Genomic DNA, 21,459 nt, shown 5'->3' on the forward strand with positions numbered 1-21,459 from the left:
CAACATACGATATACATAATTAAAACATTAAAACATACACAAACATGCGAAAACATAACTAATCATGATAATAAACAATCAAACATGTACCAATCATACTAAACAATCATTAAATCATATTAATAACATCAATTTGCATAAACACAATTAAAAGAGAAAAACCTAGTTACCTTATTAACAATTATTAATGATGCAAATTTATGAAAACCTCCATGAAAGACATGACAATCAAACCCTTGTCTCCAACACGTGACATCATCCCAAAATCGACATAAAAGATGCACGAAACTAAAACCCACATGCTAGAAATTATGCATCGCGAATCCTCCCTTAAAAACGCTAAGAGAAAACACCTTCTTCTTTACCCAATAAAATAAGAGACTCAAAAGGTAGGTCCCTTATGTCCATAGAAATAATCCCCATAAACTTATTTGGAGATGAATATGATGTAGAGATAAGAGCAAGGATTGTGGAAATATATTTTCTGTATGAGTTTAGAAGAATGAAAGATATTCAACAATGGAGTCAAACGGAGAAAAGAGAACAAAAGAGAGAAAAGGAGGAGAGGCGTCGTTGGTTTCACTCGAGAGAAGGAAAAGAGAATGACCTAGTTGCTTGTTAGGTTAAATTCTATTTATAAGGGGATAACTAATGGGTTTTGGGTCCATTAGCTCATACAAAGGATCATCTGATTACAAATTGGATTGAACAATATTAAAACGCTTGGAGAACTTATTTGAGAAAAGTAATTATTAAATAAAAATAATAAAATTGTTCATGGACATTTTAACCCTATCAAAAGTAGGCCAAAATAAAAAATAATAAAATAGAGAATGGATGGGATAAATATATATTTTCAAAATACACTAATAAACTTTGAAATAATTAATTTAACAAAATATTTTTATAATAAAATATTATTATAAATACGGGATGTTACAGGAGGTCCTTGAGTAACTTGCTTTGTTTTTGTGCACACCAAGTGTTTGTTGGAAGGCTTGAATGAGAATTTGAGTTCTTCATTATCTAGTTGCATGTTTAACTAAGAGCTTAGAGTTGTCTCAAGTTTGTGTGTGACAATTGCGGGCTCAGGGATGGTTAAAGCGAGGATTTGACCTAACTTAGCCTAGAGGACCGTCTTACAACGAGAGTTGAAGGTCTACTGATAAGACGATTTTAGTACGGTATATAAACGTTGGAGTCAGGTCACTATTGCTAAAAATAAGTGATTTTTTAGAGGTAAAATTATATAAACTCTCATCTTGCGATATTTATTGTATTTGATATTAGTTAAATGAAACTATTGATTGCTGACGACAAATTGTTATATAAGACCACTTTATGTGTAAGATAAGCCCATTTGCAAAAAGCCCAATACAATTAATTAATAAATTAGTAAATAAATATTTTATTTTGATAATCTAATGTTTTATATTGATACCCTACTTATTTAAAGGGTTTTTTTTGTCAAAAACTACCTTATATTTAGGGGTATTTGGAAAAATGCTACATTAAATTATTATTTTTGTTTTCAACTACCTTTATTTTCTTTATTTTTGGTCAATAATTACCTATGCTAAGAGACTAGACAAGTTTGGTCAGTTTTTCGGCTTTAACCTATCTCACATAAGTCTTTTATGTTTTAATCTTTCTTAGGTCCGATATTCGGAAGTCAGGATGTACATACGCTTAACTTTAGTAGATGTTCGTAGTTATTGTTAAAATGTGAAAATATAAAATTTGTTTATCTGAAGTTAAATTGTGGTTTGGGCACAGTTGTTCATTGTTATTTGATGTTATTAGAGTTGTGTGAGATAAGTTATTGTTGCTAAATCAACCAAATCTCAACATGTTTCCAGCATAGGTAGTTGTTGACCAAAAAAATAGAAAATAAAGGTAGTCTAAAACAAGAAAAAAAATACAAGGTAATATTTTTACAAATACCCTAAATACAAGGTAGTTTTTGACCAAAAAAAACCCTTATTTAAATGTGTCGGTAATACTCATAAAATATCGAGTTATTAAAATAAAATTAAAATACAAATAAAATTTAATGATTACTTTGAGCTATTCTCCTATTGGATCAGTTCTATGCTATAGGACGGTCCTATAGGAAAGTTGTTGAATGTAGTAATTTCGATGTTTTGGGCTCGACAAAGACAAAAAGAATAGGTTGGTTACATGTTTTACTAACCCCAAATTACAAGTGTATTGAAGAAATAATCTAAAGGAAAAGGAATGAGGCTACTTAGTAGACATGAGCACATGGGCCATGTTCCCTCTTGATTCAACATAAAATTGGATACAAACAGGAAAAACAAGATACTCGTGCAAGAAAAGACAGCGCAGCGTGAATTCTGTTACGCATTACGCGCGGGTCGCAGACCCAGGCCCGAGACGCGCGTGTCACGGAAGGCCAGCATCACTTTCGTGCTTTATTTACGTGTTTCCTAACTAGGGTAGCCTCCGTGCAAATACACGGTATTTTAGATATAAATATTAGAGAATTTGACAATTAATTAAGCTAATATAGTTTACATATATAATTTGCATATATAATCCAAAGGGAGATTTTATTAGCCTTATTTATGTAAAAGTTAAACAATGATTGATGTTATAAAATTAATTAGGAGATAAATATTCTTTAATAGTAAATATAGATAGTCAACACTAATTAATTAGAAAATAAATATTATCTAATAGAATATCTCTTAGGCGGGAAATTTAAGCGGGAGAATTTAGAGTTGTGTTAATCTTTTAGTATATATGGGATTTCAACTATTCTATTATTATTATAATAATTATATTATAATTATTAGTTATTATTACTCTAAGTCAAGAACTCATATATTCGCTTATTCATTTATTCACTTGGTAGTTGGGGAAGAATAGGAAAACCTATTATTATCTTAGATCTAGTATGAGGAACTAATTCCTCCTTATCTTGATTTAACTTTTGAAGTTACCGATTAAACTATTGTGAGATCGTCTTTACCTTTTATCTTTCAAGTATCTTTCTAATCTAAGTAATTATCAATCTTTTGCTAGTTGAGATTATCAACTTAGTTTTCTTGATATCTAAATTAAAGTAGCAGCCTTTGTCCTTGCAATTGATTCAGTTTATCATTATTTGGATTTAGGAAGATATTAAACATACAATTGAATTAGGACTGCGTGGTTGTGGTTATTGTTTATTATATCGGTTCCTTTATTTACTATTGCTGCTATTGGGTTGAATCTCATACGCGTGTGTTAGATTATTTGATAGTAAGCGTCTTATAATTTCTTTGATCGAATTATTTGACCACTCTTAAGAAGGAGCGTAAATTAATATTTCATATTTATTTCACGATAAATACTTGAAGGTAAACTGGTATTTGAGACTTTCGATGATGAATTGTGTGATTGGTAGTGGAGATAAGTTGACCCGAGACCTTTAAATATCTGAATTACTCTAAGCTTATAATTTTCTTTTGTCCTAGTTTATCAAACAAACAAATCCCCCCAAATTGGTTACTTTACTCTTACATTATTATACACATTAATTAACTTAATCCTTCTTGTGGGTTCGACCTTTACTGTCACTATATTACTATTTTTAGTGGTATAGTTAAGTGAGTGATTATAAATTTACTTTGATTGGCATACGACCTACCTTAACCTTACTCTTGGAATACCCCTAGTTGTGACCATAAGTCAACCATGACCTATACCTGCGAAACCAAGCACCCTAGTTCCTTAATATCATCAGTTAATCCCCCTCATTTACTGGTTTGCTAGTTCTTATCTCGCTTTAGTCCGTAGTTTAACAGTAGTTATCAATAAACTTGCTTTTGGCTAGAATTAAATTAGGATTAACTAAACAGTATTAGAACCTTAACTTATCGTCTTTTGGGTTCGGCCCACGCATCTACAACGATCACTCGTTACACTTGCGAGACTACAAATTAAAAGTATATCAGCCTAATCCAACCCGATTCATGAGTGTACTAGAATAATGCACAATGATTTTATAGCTAATATTTCAAAATATATATAATAAATCTACATTTCTATTATATCTAGAAAATACAGAAGCAACAATTAGCGAAACAATCAAAATTTGGAGTTAATTAGCCGCAGCGGTTGCGAAAAGATAATAAGCCACAACAAATAGGCAATGCACAAAGCAAATAATCCCTCCAACAGACAACATATGATGGTGAGTGAAGCCACAAGATGCTCTTGCTTTCTCATTTGATAGTGTCCCCATCACCAACATGAATTCTCCAAAGGCTAGTATAATCCTGAGTCATTTATGAGTGACAATAATGAATATTAGCTCAACTCCATTTAGTTAAAGCAAAAAAAATTTCCTTATTTTGTATTAAATAAAATTACAAACTTTTAGGTTCATCAAGTGTACAACCGGTTCTATGTTATAGAATATTCCAGTTAAATCCGAAATTTGGAAGCAATTACAGTTTTCATAAATAACCAAGTATAGTAAAAGAAAATGATTTATTAGTTAAGGTATACGCAGAGATTTGTATATCAATTGTACATAGTATTTGGCGCCGTTGCCGGGGAAGACAATAGTTTAATTTTTGTGTGTTATTGTAGAGATTTTTAGTTAGTTAGTTTTAGTTAGTGTAGAGTCTTTATTTTTGATTAGTTACTTTTATGCATAATTCTCGTTCTTCTAACTTGAACCTCGAGCCAATCTATTTAGAGATTGAGCATACTCTTTAGAGGTTAAGAAAGAACAATAAAGGTGTAATCATAGATGTTTCTGAAATTTCTGAGATATCTTACAATTCTTTCGACATGGCGAATAATACTATTAAAGAACTTACAGCTCCTTATCTTACACAACAACCGTTGTGTATCACTTTTCCTGCGTTGGCTGAGAACACAACTTTTGAGCTAAAGTCTGGACTAATTCATCAATTGCCATCTTTCCATGGTGTAATACTACGGTTTTCTATGTCTGTGGGTACTCTATCGAGTGGGATTTACTCTGTCGAGTAATTATGTTTTTACGCAAAACAGTAGTTGACTTGATGGGTACTCGATCAAGTACGTGTGACACTCGATCGAGTAAGGGGCACTCGTTCGAGTAAGTCACTTACTCGATCGAGTAAGTGAGTCTTACGGGTTGATTTACCCGGGTTTTATTAATAACGCGAGATTAATATAAAAGGTTTCCGTCATTATTCTTAAACACTTTTACCTTCTAAAACCTTTCAAGAAAAAAGAAAAGGAGTTACGTAGTTCGCATTCATCGCGTTATTAGCAAATCCCAAGGCTAGGGTCGTCGGATTATCTTGTTCTTTACGCCGTTGTGATCGTTGTGTCGAGGGTAAGCTTTTTGTATAATTCTTATAATGTTTTGATAAGTTTGTTTAAAACCCTAATTGGGTAGATTTGGGGGATTTGGGTGTATTGTGTGGATTTGGTGGTAATTGTATGTATATATGTTATAGGAGGAGGATTCGTAGAGGAACGGTATTGATTAGCTGCTGTGACGGTCATGTGATTGCTATTCCAGGTAGGGTTTCTCTACTCAGTATTGTTTACATGGCATTGTTGGTAATTGATTGTTGTTGTTGTTGTTTTATATCATATCGGTATTGGATTTTTTAATGGTTGATTGTGCTGTTGGTTGTATACCTGTATGTGGTTTGCGAGGTTCGTCCTCGGCTGAGTGGAGTCACCTGCGGGAGTAGCTTCACGCCCTTGATTCGCCTTCTGTGGAACCCGCCACAGAAGGGATGTGCAGATTTAGGAAATTGGGTTTATCGCTCGGATGAGATGAGCGGGGCTTACGTGGGAACGGCTGCGGTCCCCCACTGGCGGTGTGGAATACTTGTTGCGATAAGTATTGTGGTAGGGCTACACACTTTAGTGTGTAGTCAGGTGTGTGGAGTTGTGATGGAGAATGGTGGATTGGTTTGAATTGTATATTGTTGCAGCTATGTTGTTTTATGTAAGCAGTACTGACCCCGTTTAATTGTTTTAAAAACTGTGGTGATCCATTCGGAGATGGTGAGCAGTTATTGAGCAGGTATGAGATGACTTGTGCGAGGTATAGCTGGGATGGAGTCATCACATGAGTCACTAGAGTCTTCCGCTGTGTCATGAACTTATTTTACATTATTTCAGTTGGTTTGACAGTTTTGAGAAACAGTTGTATTTACTTTATCAGTTTTGGTTTTTCGCCTTGTATCGCTTTAAACTTATTTATTAAAGTATGTTTCTTTATTGTCTATTTGATATAAATTACCTCGGGTAACCGAGATGGTAGCACTTTCATGCTTGAAGTGGTCCTGGTAAGGCACTTGCGGTATGGGGGTGTTACAAAGTGGTATCGGAGCGACGATTTTGGAACCTATAACTAATGAACCCAATGAACTTAGGGAGTCGAAATAAAATGAACCCGGGTAGGAGTTGTTAGGAGCTAATGCAAAGACTTGGGAGACGTCCTAAAGTCGCGATCTCGCCCAACAACTTTGAACCGGTCACTATGGGGTGTGTGTGTCGGGATCGTTATGTGTTTATCTTGTATGTTGCATGTTTATATAGAAATGCGATGTGTGAAGCGGTGGATGAATGCATGTGGTGGATAGGGGGATGCTATGGTGAAAGATGACGAGTACATGAGTATGTAAGTTGATTGGATAACGTAATTGCATGATCGGTGATTTCTAATGTGGCTTATTAGAAACATGTGAAATAGAGTGTTGTTTGTTACGTATATACGTGTGTTTGTTGTTTTATATATATAGTTGGTTGGAAAGTGTTGAGATAAGCATGCGGGTAGTATACGAGTCAGCATGACTCGATCTAGTGGGGGGCACTCGATCGAGTAGGTGAGTGACTCGATCGAGTGGGGTGACTCGATCGATTGGGGTGTTTTTTTTTTCGTTTCTGGACAGTATGCTGTTTTTGGGCACTCGATCGAATAGGTAGGGGGACTCGATCGAGTAGGGTCAACTCAATCGAGTATGTTTGGGGCTCGATCGAGTACGTTTTGTGAGGCTTTCTGGTCAGGTTCTGGAGTTGAGGCACTCGATCGAGTAAGTGGGCAACTCGATCGAGTAGGTTGTGTTACGCGATCGAGTAGGTTCTGCACAGGTCATATACGTGTTTGAGATATGGGATGTGTGTATACGTTTACCTTTCTCTTATATAGTTTCAAGATGCCGCCAAAGAGAAATGCGTTGTATGCTAGAGCTGAGAACATGAGTATCGATGAGATAGTTAAGATGTTGGAGCACCAAGATGCTCTCACTGAGGCCCTGAAAAAAATCGGAAAAGACAAAGAGGCGGGTGTGGATTTCGCCAAGATGAGTATAAACATTGCAAGGTTTAACCCAAAAGAGTACATAGGCACAGGTGCGCCAATATTGCTTGATAATTGGCACAGAGAGATGGAAAATATACTTAATGTGGTTCATTGCCCTAAGGACTTTAGAGTGGAACAAGTTGCGTTCTACATGAGGGATGCAGCCGGAGAGTGGTGGGACAAGGTTAAGGATAGTGCCTTAGACATATATGTGAAATAGGGGTTGTCAACTATACCTTGGAGTGAGTTCAAGAGGGCTATGCGTCGAGAGTTTGTGCCGGAACATGTCCGTAGTAAGTTGAGGGAGGATTTCGATGATTTTAAGATGGCACCGGATATGACAGTAGCTGAGTATTATCACTAGTTTAATGAGAAGTCTAGGTATGCAGAGGATATGGGCTGACTCAGGAGAACTTGGCATTGAGGTTTGAGAAAGGTTTGACACCCAAGATTATGGAAAAGCTGTCGGTAGGAGTCCTTACTGATGTTAAGGAGGTTTATGAGCTTGTCGTGAGAGCTGAGAGGTTGGTAGAGATGGCTAAGGAGAACAAGGAGAGAGCTTCTGAGAAGAGGAAGGCTGAGAGTGAGGGTGGTGGTTAGTCTAGTTACAAGAGGGGCAACCATAACCAGGTGAGCGCTTACTCTTCGGGATCGTGGTTCAGTGGTGGAGCTTCTTATGGGCGTGGCCGCGGTGATGGTAGTAGAAGCTGGGGTTTATCTTGCTTTAACTGTGGCGGTGTGGGCCACAAGAGACATGAGTGCACCGATCTTTGTGGGCGGGGGTTTTAGAGGCGATCACGGGGAGTTTCTCTCGGGGTCCGTCTCGCTAGCTAGTAATGTGAGTACGGGTGGGTCGTGGAATAATCATGGTGGTCGGAAGTAACAACAACGGTGGGGCTAACCTGCAATGGCGGTAATTCATATCGAGAGAGGCGAAACGAACAACAACCGGGGGTCGAGGTTATTTGCTAAGCCGTCTCGTCGCTGTAGTCTTTGTCCATGGAGCTAGACAGAAGACCAGTGGTAAGTTGTTCATGATGGAGAAGAAAGAAGTTAAGGATGATGCTCATGTAATCACGGGTATCATGCTAAGCTTTTGGGTTTGAGAGAGTTTGAGTCTGTAAGAGAGGAAGTTTTTATACCGTCGGGTAAGTCTGTATCTTGTGGGAGGTTGTATAAGGGTGTGTCTATTATAGTCGGGCAAGTTGACCTACCAGTGGACTTGTTAGAGTTTCCTTTGGGTGGTTTTGAGATGATAGTTGGTATGGACTGGTTGGGTAAGTACAAAGCTAGAATAGACTGTCACCAAAAGAGAGTCTCTTTGAGAGGTCCTAAGGGAGTTAGCGTGTCTTATCGTGGGTTTGTTGTCAAACCCAAAGTCAAGTTGATTTCAGCAGTGACATTGAAGTCTCGTATGAGGAAGGGGTGTCCGTTGATCTTATGCCATGTGAGAGATCATAGTATGGTGAGTTCGACAGTTGAGCAGATACCAGTGGTGGGTAAGTTTCCAGATGTCTTTCCAGAGGAGATAACAGGTTTACCACCAAAGAGGGAGATAGATTTCAGTGTGGAGTTGAAACCAGGGACGGGACCAATCTCTAAGGCCCCGTACCGCATGGGTCCTAAGGAGTTGGAGGAGCTGAAGAAACAGCTAGATGATTTGATTGATAAGGGATACATTAGACCTAGTGTATCACCGTGGGGAGCACCAGTTCTGTTTGTGAAGAATAAAGATGGGAGTTTGAGGTTATGCATCGATTACAGATAGTTGAACAGAGTTACAGTGAAGAACAAGAATCCTTTGCCAAGGATAGATAAGTTATTTGACCAATTGAACGGGGCAGCAGTCTTTTCCAAGATTGACTTGAGGTCGGGTTACCATCAGGTGAAAATTCGGGATGAGGACATACCGAAGAAAACTTTTACATCGAGGTATGGTCACTATGAATATGTTGTGATGCCGTTTGGGTTGTCTAATGCACCTGCAGTGTTTATGGATTTGATGAACCGAGTCATCAGTCAGTTTTTGGATCGGTTTGTGGTGGTCTTCATCGATGATATCTTAGTCTATTCTAAGACTAAGGAGGAGGACGAGGAGCACTTGAGGTTAATGTTGCAAACTTTGCGTGACAATCAGTTGTATGTAAAGTTGTCTAAGTGTGAGTTCTGGCTCGAGGAGGTTGCCTTTCTGGAGAATGTGATTTCTAAGAAGGGTGTAGTTGTGGATCCGACAAAGATAGAGGCAGTTACTCGGTGGGAAGCACCGAAGAATGTGGCAGAGATCAGGAGTTTCTTGGGTTTGGCAGGGTTTTACCGTCGGTTCGTGAAAGATTTTTCTAAGATAGCCAGACCTATGACAGCATTGATGAGGAAAGAGAACAGGTTTCGTCGGGACGAAAGTTATGAGACGGCGTTCCAAACATTAAAGGAGCGTTTGGCCACAGCTCTAGTCTTAGCATTACCTGAAGGGTGTGAGAACTTTGAGGTATATACAGATGCTTCCAAGAACGGTTTGGGATGTATGTTGATGCAGAATGGGAAAGTCATTGCCTATGCTTCGAGACAATTGAAGCCTTATGAGGAGAACTATCCGACACATGATCTGGAGTTGGGTGCAGTTGTGTTTGCTATCAAGATTTGGAGACACTATCTTTATGGGGCGACCTTTAAGGTGTTTTCTGATCACAAGAGTCTCAAGTACATCTTCACTCAAAAGGAGCTGAACATGAGACAGAGGAGGTGGATGGAGCTGATAGGGGATTATGACATGGATATTATATACCATGAAGGGAAGGCGAACGTGGTTGAAGATGCGTTGAGCAGGAAGAGTGTGAATTCTCTTCCTGCACAGCTATGTCTTTGATGAGGTTTAGAGATGAGGTGGGGAAGATGGGGATACATATGATACAGAAAGGGGATGCTAGAGGGGACTTGACAGTGGAGCCAGATCTTTATGATGATATTCGCTGGAAACGGGCTTCGGATCCTAAGATTGAGGACTGGAGAGCTGGAGTAGAGAAAGGGATAGTGTCTAGGTTCTCTATTCATACAGACGGAAGTGTGAGGTTTGGTGGCAGGTGGTGTGTACCCAATGATGAGGAATTGAGGAAGATGATCATGACAGAGGCTCATTGCACACCATATTCGGTACATCCGGGCGGTGACAAGTTATATAAAGATTTGAAGGACACTTTCTCGTGGCTTGGGATGAAGAAGGAAACAGCTGAGTTTGTGGCCCGGTGTTTGACATGTCATAGGGTTAAGGGAGAGCAGCGACGACCACAAGGTAAGATTCAGTCTCTTGAGGTACGTGAGTGGATATTGGAGTCTATCTCTATGGATTTTATAGTGGGTTTGCCGAGGAGTCAACAACATGATATGGGTAATAGTTGATCGTTTGACTAACTCAGCTCACTTTGTGCCGATGAAAGGTATTTGGACCAAGATACAGTTAGCTTTGGCTTATAGGAAGCATGTGGTTCGTTTGCATGGGGTGCCTAACGATATAGTGTCAGATAGAGATGCGAGGTTCATATCACAGTTTTGAAAAGAGTTGCAGGAGTTGATGGGAACTACTTTGAAGATGAGTACTGCATTTTATCCTGCGACAGATGGACAGACAGAGAGGACCATCAAGAATTTGGAGGATATGCTGCGAGCTTGTGTGATGGAGTTTGGTGCTAGTTGGGAGGATAGGTTGGATCTTGTTGAGTTCTCTTATAACAACAGCTATCACTTGAGTATTGGAATGGTACCGTTTGAGGCTTTGTTTGGGAGGAGGTGTAGGAGTCCGATTTGCTGGGATGATAGAGCGGAGGCAGTGGTTTTAGGACCACAATTGGTACAGGAGATGATCGATAGAACAGGTTAAGCTGATCGGACAAAAGATGAAAGCGGCCCAGGATCGACAAAAGAGCTATGCAGATTTACATCGTCGTGACATAGAGTTTCAGGTTAGGGACAAGGTTCTTTTGAAAGTGTCTCCTGTGCATGAAGTCATGAGATTTGGTAAGAAAGGGAAGGTAAGCCAGAAGTTTATCGGACCATATGAGATTTTGAATCGTGTGGGTGAGGTTGCTTACTGGTTAGCGTTGCCCGCATCTTTGGATAGAGTACATAATGTGTTTCATGTATCTCAGTTACGGAAGTATGTGAGCGATCCTTCACATGTCTTAGAGGTAGAGAACATTGAGTTGGATGAGTCCTTGTCTTATCTTGAGGTGCCAAAACAGATTTTTGATCGCAAGGTTCGGAAAACTAGACATGGGGAAACGGTGTTGCTTAAGGTTCTTTGGTCTAACCATGAGGTTGAGGAGGCTACTTGGGAGGCGGAAGAGTCTTTGAGGGAGCGGTATCTGGCTCTTTTTGACCAGGTATGTGTGGTTACGGGGACGTAACCATGTTTCTTTTAGGGGGGTAGGAGATGGTCGCATAAGATTTTTGTATGCTTTATGTTGGTTTTAGTATAGTTAGTAGTTGCTTTGAGTCGGTTTGGGTGTCAGTTTTGAGTTTTGTTTTGAGTTTTGGTTATGTTGTTGTGTCGGAGTGGAGATAGTATGTTTTGTTTTTGTGTATGGGTTGACCTTCGGGGACGAAGTTCTTTTTAAGGAGGGAAGACTGTAATACTACGGTTTTCTATGTGAATGGGTACTCTATCGAGTGGAACTTACTCTGTCGAGTAAGTATGTTTTTACGCAAAACAGTAGCTGGCCTGATGGGTACTCGATCGAGTACGTGTGACACTCGATCGAGTAAGAGGCACTCGATCGAGTAAGTCACTTACTCGATCGAGTAAGTGAGTCTTACGGGTTGATTTAGCCGGGTTTTTGTTAATAACGCGAGATTAATATAAAAGGCTTCCGTCATTATTCTTAAACACTTTTACCTTCTAAAACCTTTCAAGAGAAAAGAAAAGGAGTTACAAAGTTCGCATTCATCGCGTTATTAGCAAATCCCAAGGCTAGGATCGTCGGATTATCTTGTTCTTTAGGCCGTTGTGATCGTTGTGTCGAGGGTAAGATTTTTGTATAATTCTTATAATTTTTTGATAAGTTTGTTTAAAACCCTAATTGGGTAGATTTGGGGGATTTGGGTGTATTGTGTGGATTTGGTGGTAATTGTATGTATATGTGTTATAAGAGGAGGATTCGTAGAGGAACGGTATTGATTAGCTGTTGTGACGGTCGTGTGATTGCTATTCCAGGTAGGGTTTTCCTACTAAGTAATGTTTACATGGCATTGTTGGTAATTGATTGTTGTTGTTGTTGTATATCATATCGGTATTGGATTTCGTAATGGTTGATTGTGTTGTTGGTTGTATAATTGTCTGTGGTTTGCGAGGTGCGTCCTCGGCTGAGTTGAGTCACTTGCAGGAGTGGCTTCACGCCCTTGATTTGCCTTCTGTGGAACCCGCCACATAAGGTATGTGCACATTTAGGAACTTGGGTTTATCGCTCGGATGACATGAGCGGGGCTTAGGTGGGAACGGTTGCGGTCCTCCACTGGCGGTGTGGAAAGGGCTACACACTTTAGTGTGTAGTCAGGTATGTGGAGTTGTGATGGAGAATGGTGGATTGGTTTTAATTGTATATTGTTGCAGCTGTGCTGTTTTGTGTAATCAGTACTGACCCCGTTTAATAGTTTTAAAAACTGTGGTGATCCATTCGGGGATGGTGAGCAGTTATTGAGCAGGTATGAGATGGCTTGCATGAGGGATAGCTAGGATGGAGTCATCACATGAGTCACTAGAGTCTTCCGCTGTGTCATGAACTTATTTTACATTATTTCAGTTGGTTTGACAGTTTTGAGAAACAGTTGTATTTACTTTATCAGTTTTGGGTTTTGGACTTGTATCGCTTTAAACTTATTTATTAAAGTATGTTTCTTTATTGTCTATTTGATATACATTGCCTCGGGTAACCGAGATGGTAGCACTTCCATGCTTTAAGTGGTCCTGGTAAGGCACTTGGGGTATGAGGGTGTTACAAATGGCCTAAGTAGTGAAGACACAAATAAACATTTGTCAGATTTTCATATTGTGTGCTCAAGCATGAAGCCGAATGTTGTAACTGATGAGCAACTCAAATTGAGGGCCGTGTTATTCTCCCTTAAGGATCTTGCACGAGATTGGTTATATTATTTGCCACCTGGAAGTATTGATACATGGGTGAAGATGAATAAAGCATTCCTTGAAAAATACTTTCCTGCATGTCGAGCCTCTCCACTAAAGAAAGAGATTAGTAATACGGAGCAGATGGATTGTGATACTATGTACGAGTATTTGGAACATTTCAAGAAGTTATGTGCTACATGTCCCTATCAAGGATATACTGCTCAAGACCTTGTCATGTACTTTTTTGGAAGTCTTTGCATGGAAGATCCTCGTACTGTGTCTGCGGCATGTGGTGGAAATATTGTAAACAAAAGCCCGCCTGAGGCTTGGGAGATAATTGCTGAGCTAGCTAAGAGTTCAAGGAATTTTGCTAGAAAATCATCCAAGGGTGGGGTAAATGCGGTGAGCTCTTATCAAACAGATGAGAATAAGGTAGAAAACCTTGTAGCGATGATGAATGAGTTCATAGGTACTAGTAGGCAACAAGCAAAGGCATGTGGTTTTTGTTAAAGCTTTGATCACCGAACGGATGCATGTCTTAAATTGTACGTTGATGAGGAGGTAAATGCTTTGAGTTTTGGGCAACCACGTTATGGAAATTACAATAATAAATCTCACCAAAGTCCCCAATACCAACAATCTCTCCTTACTACACCTCCTCCTAGTTTTTTTCGATGTCAACTGAGTATATGATTCGAGCCTTAGTTACTAGTCAAACCACTTTTCAATAAACGGTGGTTCAAAATCAACAAGAAGCTAAGGCTAGCATTCAAAACTTGGAGAATCAGATGGGACAAATGGCTACTGCTATTAATAGATTAGTGGCAAGAGACTCGGTGCCGCCAAGGGAGAATGTAAGTGCTGTGTCTTTGAGGAATGGAAGACAGTTAGAGGTGGTAGAGAAAAAGAAGAAGCAGATAAAAATTCTTACTATCCATGAAGAGGAAGAGAAGGTAGTTGAAGAGATTGATGAGAAGGTGGATGAGCAGCCATTGCTAGTGTATAAACAGAGAGCTTCCAGCTCTCAAATCCACGCGGAATATTGAAAAAGATAGTGATATCTATGAGACTTTACGCCATTGCGAGGTAAATATTGCACTTTTAAATTTGCTTAAGTATGTACCTTGTTATTCTAATTTTTTGAAAGAACTTTGTACCCATAAGAGAAAGCAAAATGACCCGAAGGGTAAGGGTCCTAAAGGGAAGATTAGTTAGTATGTTTATGCATTATTTCAAAAGAAATTGCCCCCTAAATGTATTGACACTGGTATGTTTGCTATTCCTTGAACCATAGGAGACCCTAGGTTTGAAAAGGCTATCTTAGATTTAGGGGCGTCTATTAATGTTATCCCTTATGCTATTTATGAAAAACTTAAACTTGGACCAACTGGCGGATAGGTCTAGTGTCTATCCTAACGGGTTGTGGAGAATGTCATGGTTGATGTTGGTAAGTTAGTCTTTCCGGCTGACTTTTATGTTCTTGACATGAAGATTGAGACTGATGTCATTCCCGTCTTAATAGGTTTAAGAACTACAGGGACTAAGATTAATGTTCCTAAAGGTTCTGTTACCATGGAATATGTTGGGACTGTTGTTAAATTTTAAATCAATAAATCCAACTCCCACTCTTCTGCGGTTCATTCTTTGTGTGCTATAGACGCTTTTGCTAACCATGATTCATATAAGTGCCGAAAATCTCTATTCCGAGAAAGGTGTCTAATGTTTTGCAGGGATCTCCTCCTAAGGAAAAAAGATGTGTCATCTTATGGGATCGTCGTGAGGATACGGGGTCATCTAGAAGTAAGAGGAAGGCTTGGTTTGATAACCTAATTCTTCGGAAGGGCTCCGGGAAAGGTGTGCAAACTATCGATATAAAATCTTTCTTTCGTTCTTCCTCTTGCAAAAATGTTGGTAAGTTAAGGTATTTTACGTCCTCCTATCTTAAGTCGGGTGGTTTACTATTCCGTGAGATGTCGAGGTAACGACGTTAAACAAAAGCACTTCCGGGAGGCAACCCGTGGATTTGTGTGTGCTATTTTCTGGGGAAAACAAACGAAAATTCAAAAAAATGAGAGGAAGAACAAAAAAAAATCGGACAATACCTTAAGATTCATTGCATATTTTATGGTGTGAGCGTCATAAGAAGGTCGGATGGGTAGGATAGAGGCTATGGTGTGGTGTAACCGCGGTGCATTGTTGTGGGTACCTTACTGATGTGGTTGGATGGTTTGTTGATTTGGCGTAGAGGAGACTAGGATTGACCATGTAAGCTCGGAGTTGTAGAAGCATCTTATTTATGTGCAATTTGTTGCTGGCACAATTTTTATTAGAGCTAATTGGTCAGTTGTTAAGATTGGAGCGGTGAGGGGCGTTAGTGGTTGTTGCTTGATGTATTGTTGGTTAATAATGCCCTTATTATTCTTGTTGGTGGAATTGTTTTTGGTGAGATGTCACTGGCTAAGTGTGGGGAGAAGGTGTGGAGAGTGGATTGACATGACTATGCGTTGTTGAGGTGAATATTGTTGTACTTGTGAAGTCGTCTGATGTTATCTTCCATGAGGTGTGTTTTCTCTTTCTTTTATATTGTGTCATATGTAACATTGAGGACAATGATAAATTCAAGAGTGGGGAAGGAGAATCGTTCCGATTTGTATTACTTTGTAGTTGTGTGGTGTGTTTATTTCACTTATATCTGTCAGCAAAAAAAAAAGAAAAAAAATGATAGCAAAAGAAGTATCCCGGCTAGGTGTAAACCCGAAAGGGCGTGATACGTGCTTTTTATATAGTCTTTTTAGCCTATTTCAGCACGTATTTCTATGCATTTTTATACTGTTTTTATTGTATTTTGCCCCGAATTGGCTACTTTGGTTCGTTTTGTCCATTTTGTAGAAATGAACGCGAAAGTAGTGGAATCGTACTCTTTTTCGTCCTTTTTGCATGCATTTAGAGGAGACGGGATTTTCCAGAGTGATATACTACGTTTGGAAGCATCATGGCACGGATTACGAGGCATTTAGGCGCGGACTTGAGCTGAAATGAAGTCAAAGTACTCGATCGAGCAGTTCTACCACTCGATCGAGTGGTTTTCATGTCCCAGGGTGGTCGATCGAGTGGTTTTCCACTCGATCCTTAGCTTGCAGAAAGACCAGTTACTCGATCGAGTAACTTTTTACCTGATCGAGTAGATTTGCTGAGGTGTTTGCTCGATCGAGTGGTTTTAATCCACTCGATTGAGTGGTTTCGCTGATTATGGGCTTTAATTAGCCCGTGTTATGTTTTAATTCCGCAAAACTTATTTACTCTTCCTATTTAAACCTACATTAGTGAGGTTATTAGGAGGAGATTTACTTACTACTTAGTTTTTTATCAAACTTTACTGCGTAAACCATTCTTCTTCACTGTAACCTTGGTCTTGGGATTGCTTTTGCTCGAATTTTGTTCTCTACGCCGGAATTCGTTTGATTGTAATTCCTTTCTCTTCTCTTTATAATAATTAATCTTTTGTTCGCTTTAATTCTTCATTTCATTGCATTTATTATTTTGCCCTAATTCTCTTTTATGCTTTTTAATTTTTATTTCATTATGTTTACTGCTGGAATATTATCTGCTGTTAGTTTAATTAGCGACATGAGTAACTAAACCCCTTTCATGTTGGGATTAGGGGATCTGCGGTACGAAAGTGACGATGTAGTAGATGAAACAGATGAATTAATTACAAGACTCTGTCACCATAGCAAATTAATTGTATTTATTCGACTTAGTTGAGTGCACACTTCTGAGTTAACCTTTAATCTAGCTAAAATTAATCCTAGATCGAAAGATTGGACTAAATAGGCCTGCTATGAACAGTAGACTACCCTGACGAGAATGAAAGTTAAGTTAGTGGTATTTTAGGATAGAAAGTGGACCGAAAGGACCTTTCAACATCCGTCTTACATTAATTCGTCTGAGTCATTTATAGCTGAGTCACTGGACTACCGTAGTGAACCGAAATCCTGACATGTCCCTCTCTATCTGATAGTTTTATCCTTATTTCTCTGCTTTTATTGCTCTTGCCTTTATTTCTCTTTCCTTCAAAACTCGTAGTTTAGACAACAAATCAAACAACCCCCCCCCCCCCCCATTTGTGACCAAATAGACGGACTACTACAAATATCTTGCCTCCCTGTGGAGATCGACCTGACTTCCCTAGCTATATAGTTAGTTTAGTTAGTTTATTTTTTACAGGTACACGATAGACGTGTCAAATTTTGGCGCCGTTGCCGGGGAGGCAATTGCCCTATTTGTTTTCGTTCCGTTTATTTTATCCGTCTCAAAGAATTCTTATTCCTTGAGGCCGTTCTTATTATTTTCTTTCAGTATTGTTTATGCCCAGGTCAGATAGGTTTGAATTAGTTTCAGCTGATTCAGAGCCAGAGAGATTATTCAGGCATAGACTCCGTCTGCAAAGGAAATCACGAAAGGAAGACTTGAGTACTTTCGAGCCAGAGCTACATCACTCTCTTTTCGAAGACAGTCCAATTTTTACAGTAAAGATTCCTAAGCTTTCCAGTCATTCAGTGCCTAAAGCATCCTCTATTCCGAAGGGTTTCAATCTTCAGACTGATGATGGGAATACATTCGACATCCGCCCTTCTTATATCAATCTGGTGGAGAGGAATATCTATAGAGGTGTGGCTGGTGAAGATCCGAGGAAGCATATGGAGACCTTTACCGATTACTGTTCTACTATCCCCGCCACTAAGGGGGTAACTCAAGACAAGATTAAGGAAGTTCTATTTTCTTTCTCTTTAGTGATCAGCCAGGGAGTTCTTCGATCGACTTGGACCGCACTGTTCTTTGGGGTTCTGATTGGGAGTCTCTCGCTCTTGCATTTTACAAGATATACTTCCCTCCACAACGCACCAATCTGCTGAGGGCCAAGATTACTAGTTTCAGACAGGCTCCCGATGAAAGTTTCTATGAGGCATGGTCGCAATTCAAGAAGTTGGTGAGGTCTATCCCTCACCATGGTTTTGACCCATGGTTTCTACCTAATCAGTTTTACAATGGGTTGTATGACGATCAAAGAGCCATACTTGATGCGGCATCCAGTGGAAGATTCCAGGAGAATACAGATGACGATAAGGGATGGTCTCTTATTGAAGAGATGGCTAATCACAGTGCTGAGTATGGTAACCCGAGGGATGGGATTAGAACAGTTCATACGGTTGATAAGCAGGTTTTGGCTCAGCTGGAGACCATGAATGCTAGATTTGACAAGTTGGAGTTACAAGCTCCTGGGGAGCCTCAGACGGTCCATGTTCTTACTAGAGGAGAGACCGTTTCATGTGAGAGATGTGGGAGTAATGACGGCCACACTGCTGTTGGCTGTCTTGTAGAGAAGGAACAAGTCCTTGCCTTTCAGCAATATAGGCAAGGGGGAGATTCCTATTACAATAATCAAGGGGCAGTCTACCCCAATTTGAGGTGGACTAGTCAAAATGTGCTTAATCCTACACCTCCTCCGCACCAGCAGCAGCCTTATGTTCCTCCACATAAGAATCAACAAGGCTTCCAGAAGCCTCCTTCCTTTGCTCCTCCTAACCATGGTGCATCATCTTCCGGTGGGGTGAGTGAAATTGGTGAGCTTAAGTCTATGTTGAAAGCTTTTACAAAGCAATTTCAGCTGAGTGATCAACAGAAAGATGTGTCCATAAAGGCACTTGAAACTCAAGTTGCCCAACTAGCTATGAATCAATCCTCAAGAAAGCAGGGTCAATTACCGACTCAAAATGAGAAGAATCCACATGAGACGGTAAACATGATAAATCTGAGAAGCGGTCGTTCTTATGAGGGACCGAAATTACAAAAATCAGACCCGAGGAGAGCTGTAACTGATGATGAACAGTGTTCTGTCGAAGGAAGTGAGCTCACGGCAAAGCAAGTGCTCGATCGACTGGTTTCAGGTGGTCGATCGAGCAGATTTGGGCAAGAAAGTGCTCGATCGAGTGGTTTTTCCACTCGATCGAGTGAACTGAAGAAAGCGGTGGTCGATCGAGTAGTTTATCTACTCGATCGAGTGAAGAGCAAAATGGAGTTACTCGATCGAGTGAAAATTTCACTCGATCGAGTGATATTATTGAAGATTCTACTCGATCGAATGGGTATATTGGTCGATCGAGTAGTTTTGATGACAGGAAGCTTATTCGAGAGCCTGCTAGTGCTCGTTTAAGCGATAAATCACCGGAAAGACCTCGTTCGAGAGGTAAGAAGCGTCCAAAGGGTACAGAACTTGCTTTGGAAGATACATTGGAAGAGAGAAACAAGGGACTCGAGATACCCATCACGGTTCCCTTCCCGAGGCGGTTGCAGAATATTAAGGCCAATCAACAATTCGGCAAATTTGTCGAACTTCTGAAAAGCTTGGAAGTCACTGTGTCGTTCACTGAGTTGCTGACAAAGGTATCCTCTTATCTTAAGTTTATGAAAGAAATTTTATCGCGTAAGAGGAGTATTAGTGATAGTGAGACCGTAGCTTTGACTGAGGTGGGGTCAGCCCTATTTCAAAATAAGTTACCTCCTAAGCAGTCAGACCCGGGTAGTTTTTCAATTCCGTGTCATATCGGTAACTATTTGATTGATAATGCGCTATGCGATTTAGGCGCTAGCGTAAGTGTCTTACATTTGTCTCGGCTAAGAGACTTGGTTTGACAAAGCCGAGTTGCACTAATATGACGAGTCCGGATGGCCGACCGTAGTATATCACGGCCACTAGGTATAGTAGAAGACGTACCTGTGAGGATCGGGAGGTTCTTTATTCCCGTTGATTTCGTTGTCTTAGACATCCCCGAAGATGCACACACCCCTATTATCTTAGGGAGACCATTTTTGTCTCTACCGCTCGTGCGATTATCGACGTCGGGGCAAGACTTTGACCTTTCGGTAGGGGACGAGGAGCCGATTTTCATCGTCTAAGTCCCGAAGGGCTCCCATGCAAGCTCAGCCTTGCAATGCTCTCTCTTTTATTGATCCTATTATTGACACTCCAGTTGAAAATTTGGAGTATTGTGATGCAATTGTTACCCCTCCGCCTCGATCGAGAGCAAAAAGGAGGAAAGTTTCGTCTGTTTTCCTTCTTGCTGCAGTGCGGATGAAAGCAATGAAGGAGTTTGTCAAGGGACATGGTGCAATTACGGTCAATCAAATTGGAGATGATGATGCTACTGATAGGTGATAGAGAAGTAAGGACAAGGAAGGTTCGCGCTTATGTGGATGTGAACTACTCCCCTCCTACCGTTTCAAATGATAATCCATGCTCATGGAAGTTGAAGAGGACGATCAAGCGTTCTTTGAGATGGCGTCCTCCATCGGGAGCCCTTCAAGGGCTCTTGAATTGCTTTGGGAATTGAGCGGGGAAATGCCCGTGTAATACTTTGTAATAGATAATTTTTGAATTTTCCGTTGAATTTGTTTTATTGCGTTTAATTAGGACAATTAATTTATAGACGCATTTTTAGCGTAGAACTAAGACTATATTTTTGTTTATATGCTTATTTGGTATGTTGGGATACTTTTGCACGTGTTTTTATGCAGGTTTGGGGAAGTTTTACGCATCCCAAGGGAAGAATAGACGAAATTCAAGAGCTTACGCGAGAAAAGAGCTCGATCGAGTGAAAAATTGGTCGACCGAGTGCTTCATCTGGTCGATCGAGTAAAGCAATAAGTGGGACTTCTCGATCGAGTAGAATTCTGCTCGATCGAGCAGCTGGATCATCGAAGTCCTCGATCGAGTAGTTTAAAACCACTCGATCGAGTGGAAATGCAAAAGGGACGCAGGGAGTCTTCCTTAACTCTTATGTTTTGATTTCTAATTTCATTTATCCCCTTTATTTCGTCTACTCTACCCTAATTGCGATCAAATTCATCCCCAAATCCCCAATTTTTCTTGCCCAATCTCCAAATCCGCCACCTACAAACTCTTGCTAGTCAATTAATCTCTCATAGCCCCTTATTTTCCCCTTGATTGGTGTCCATTTAC

General features: G+C 39.9%; 1 protein-coding gene and 1 non-coding gene across 3 annotated transcripts in view; both read right to left on the reverse strand.

Annotated features, from left to right (window-relative positions):
* Positions 1 to 3,995: 3,995 nt before the first annotated feature.
* Positions 3,996 to 21,459, reverse strand: part of LOC141623855 (protein DESIGUAL 2-like) — a 76,127-nt gene continuing 58,663 nt past the window's right edge. For both annotated transcript variants that reach the window (XM_074440002.1, XM_074440003.1), the window contains one exon: positions 3,996 to 4,286. In XM_074440002.1, the coding sequence (XP_074296103.1) occupies positions 4,109 to 4,286 (178 nt within the window). In that variant the 3' untranslated portion in view covers positions 3,996 to 4,108. The remainder of the gene's footprint in view (positions 4,287 to 21,459) is intronic.
* On the reverse strand, positions 18,349 to 18,455 carry LOC141625289 (small nucleolar RNA R71). The gene has a single exon (XR_012535078.1). It is a non-coding gene; the product is annotated as a small nucleolar RNA R71 (small nucleolar RNA).

Source organism: Silene latifolia, chromosome X, assembly GCF_048544455.1.
Source record: "Silene latifolia isolate original U9 population chromosome X, ASM4854445v1, whole genome shotgun sequence".
Classification (NCBI taxonomy): domain Eukaryota; kingdom Viridiplantae; phylum Streptophyta; class Magnoliopsida; order Caryophyllales; family Caryophyllaceae; genus Silene; species Silene latifolia.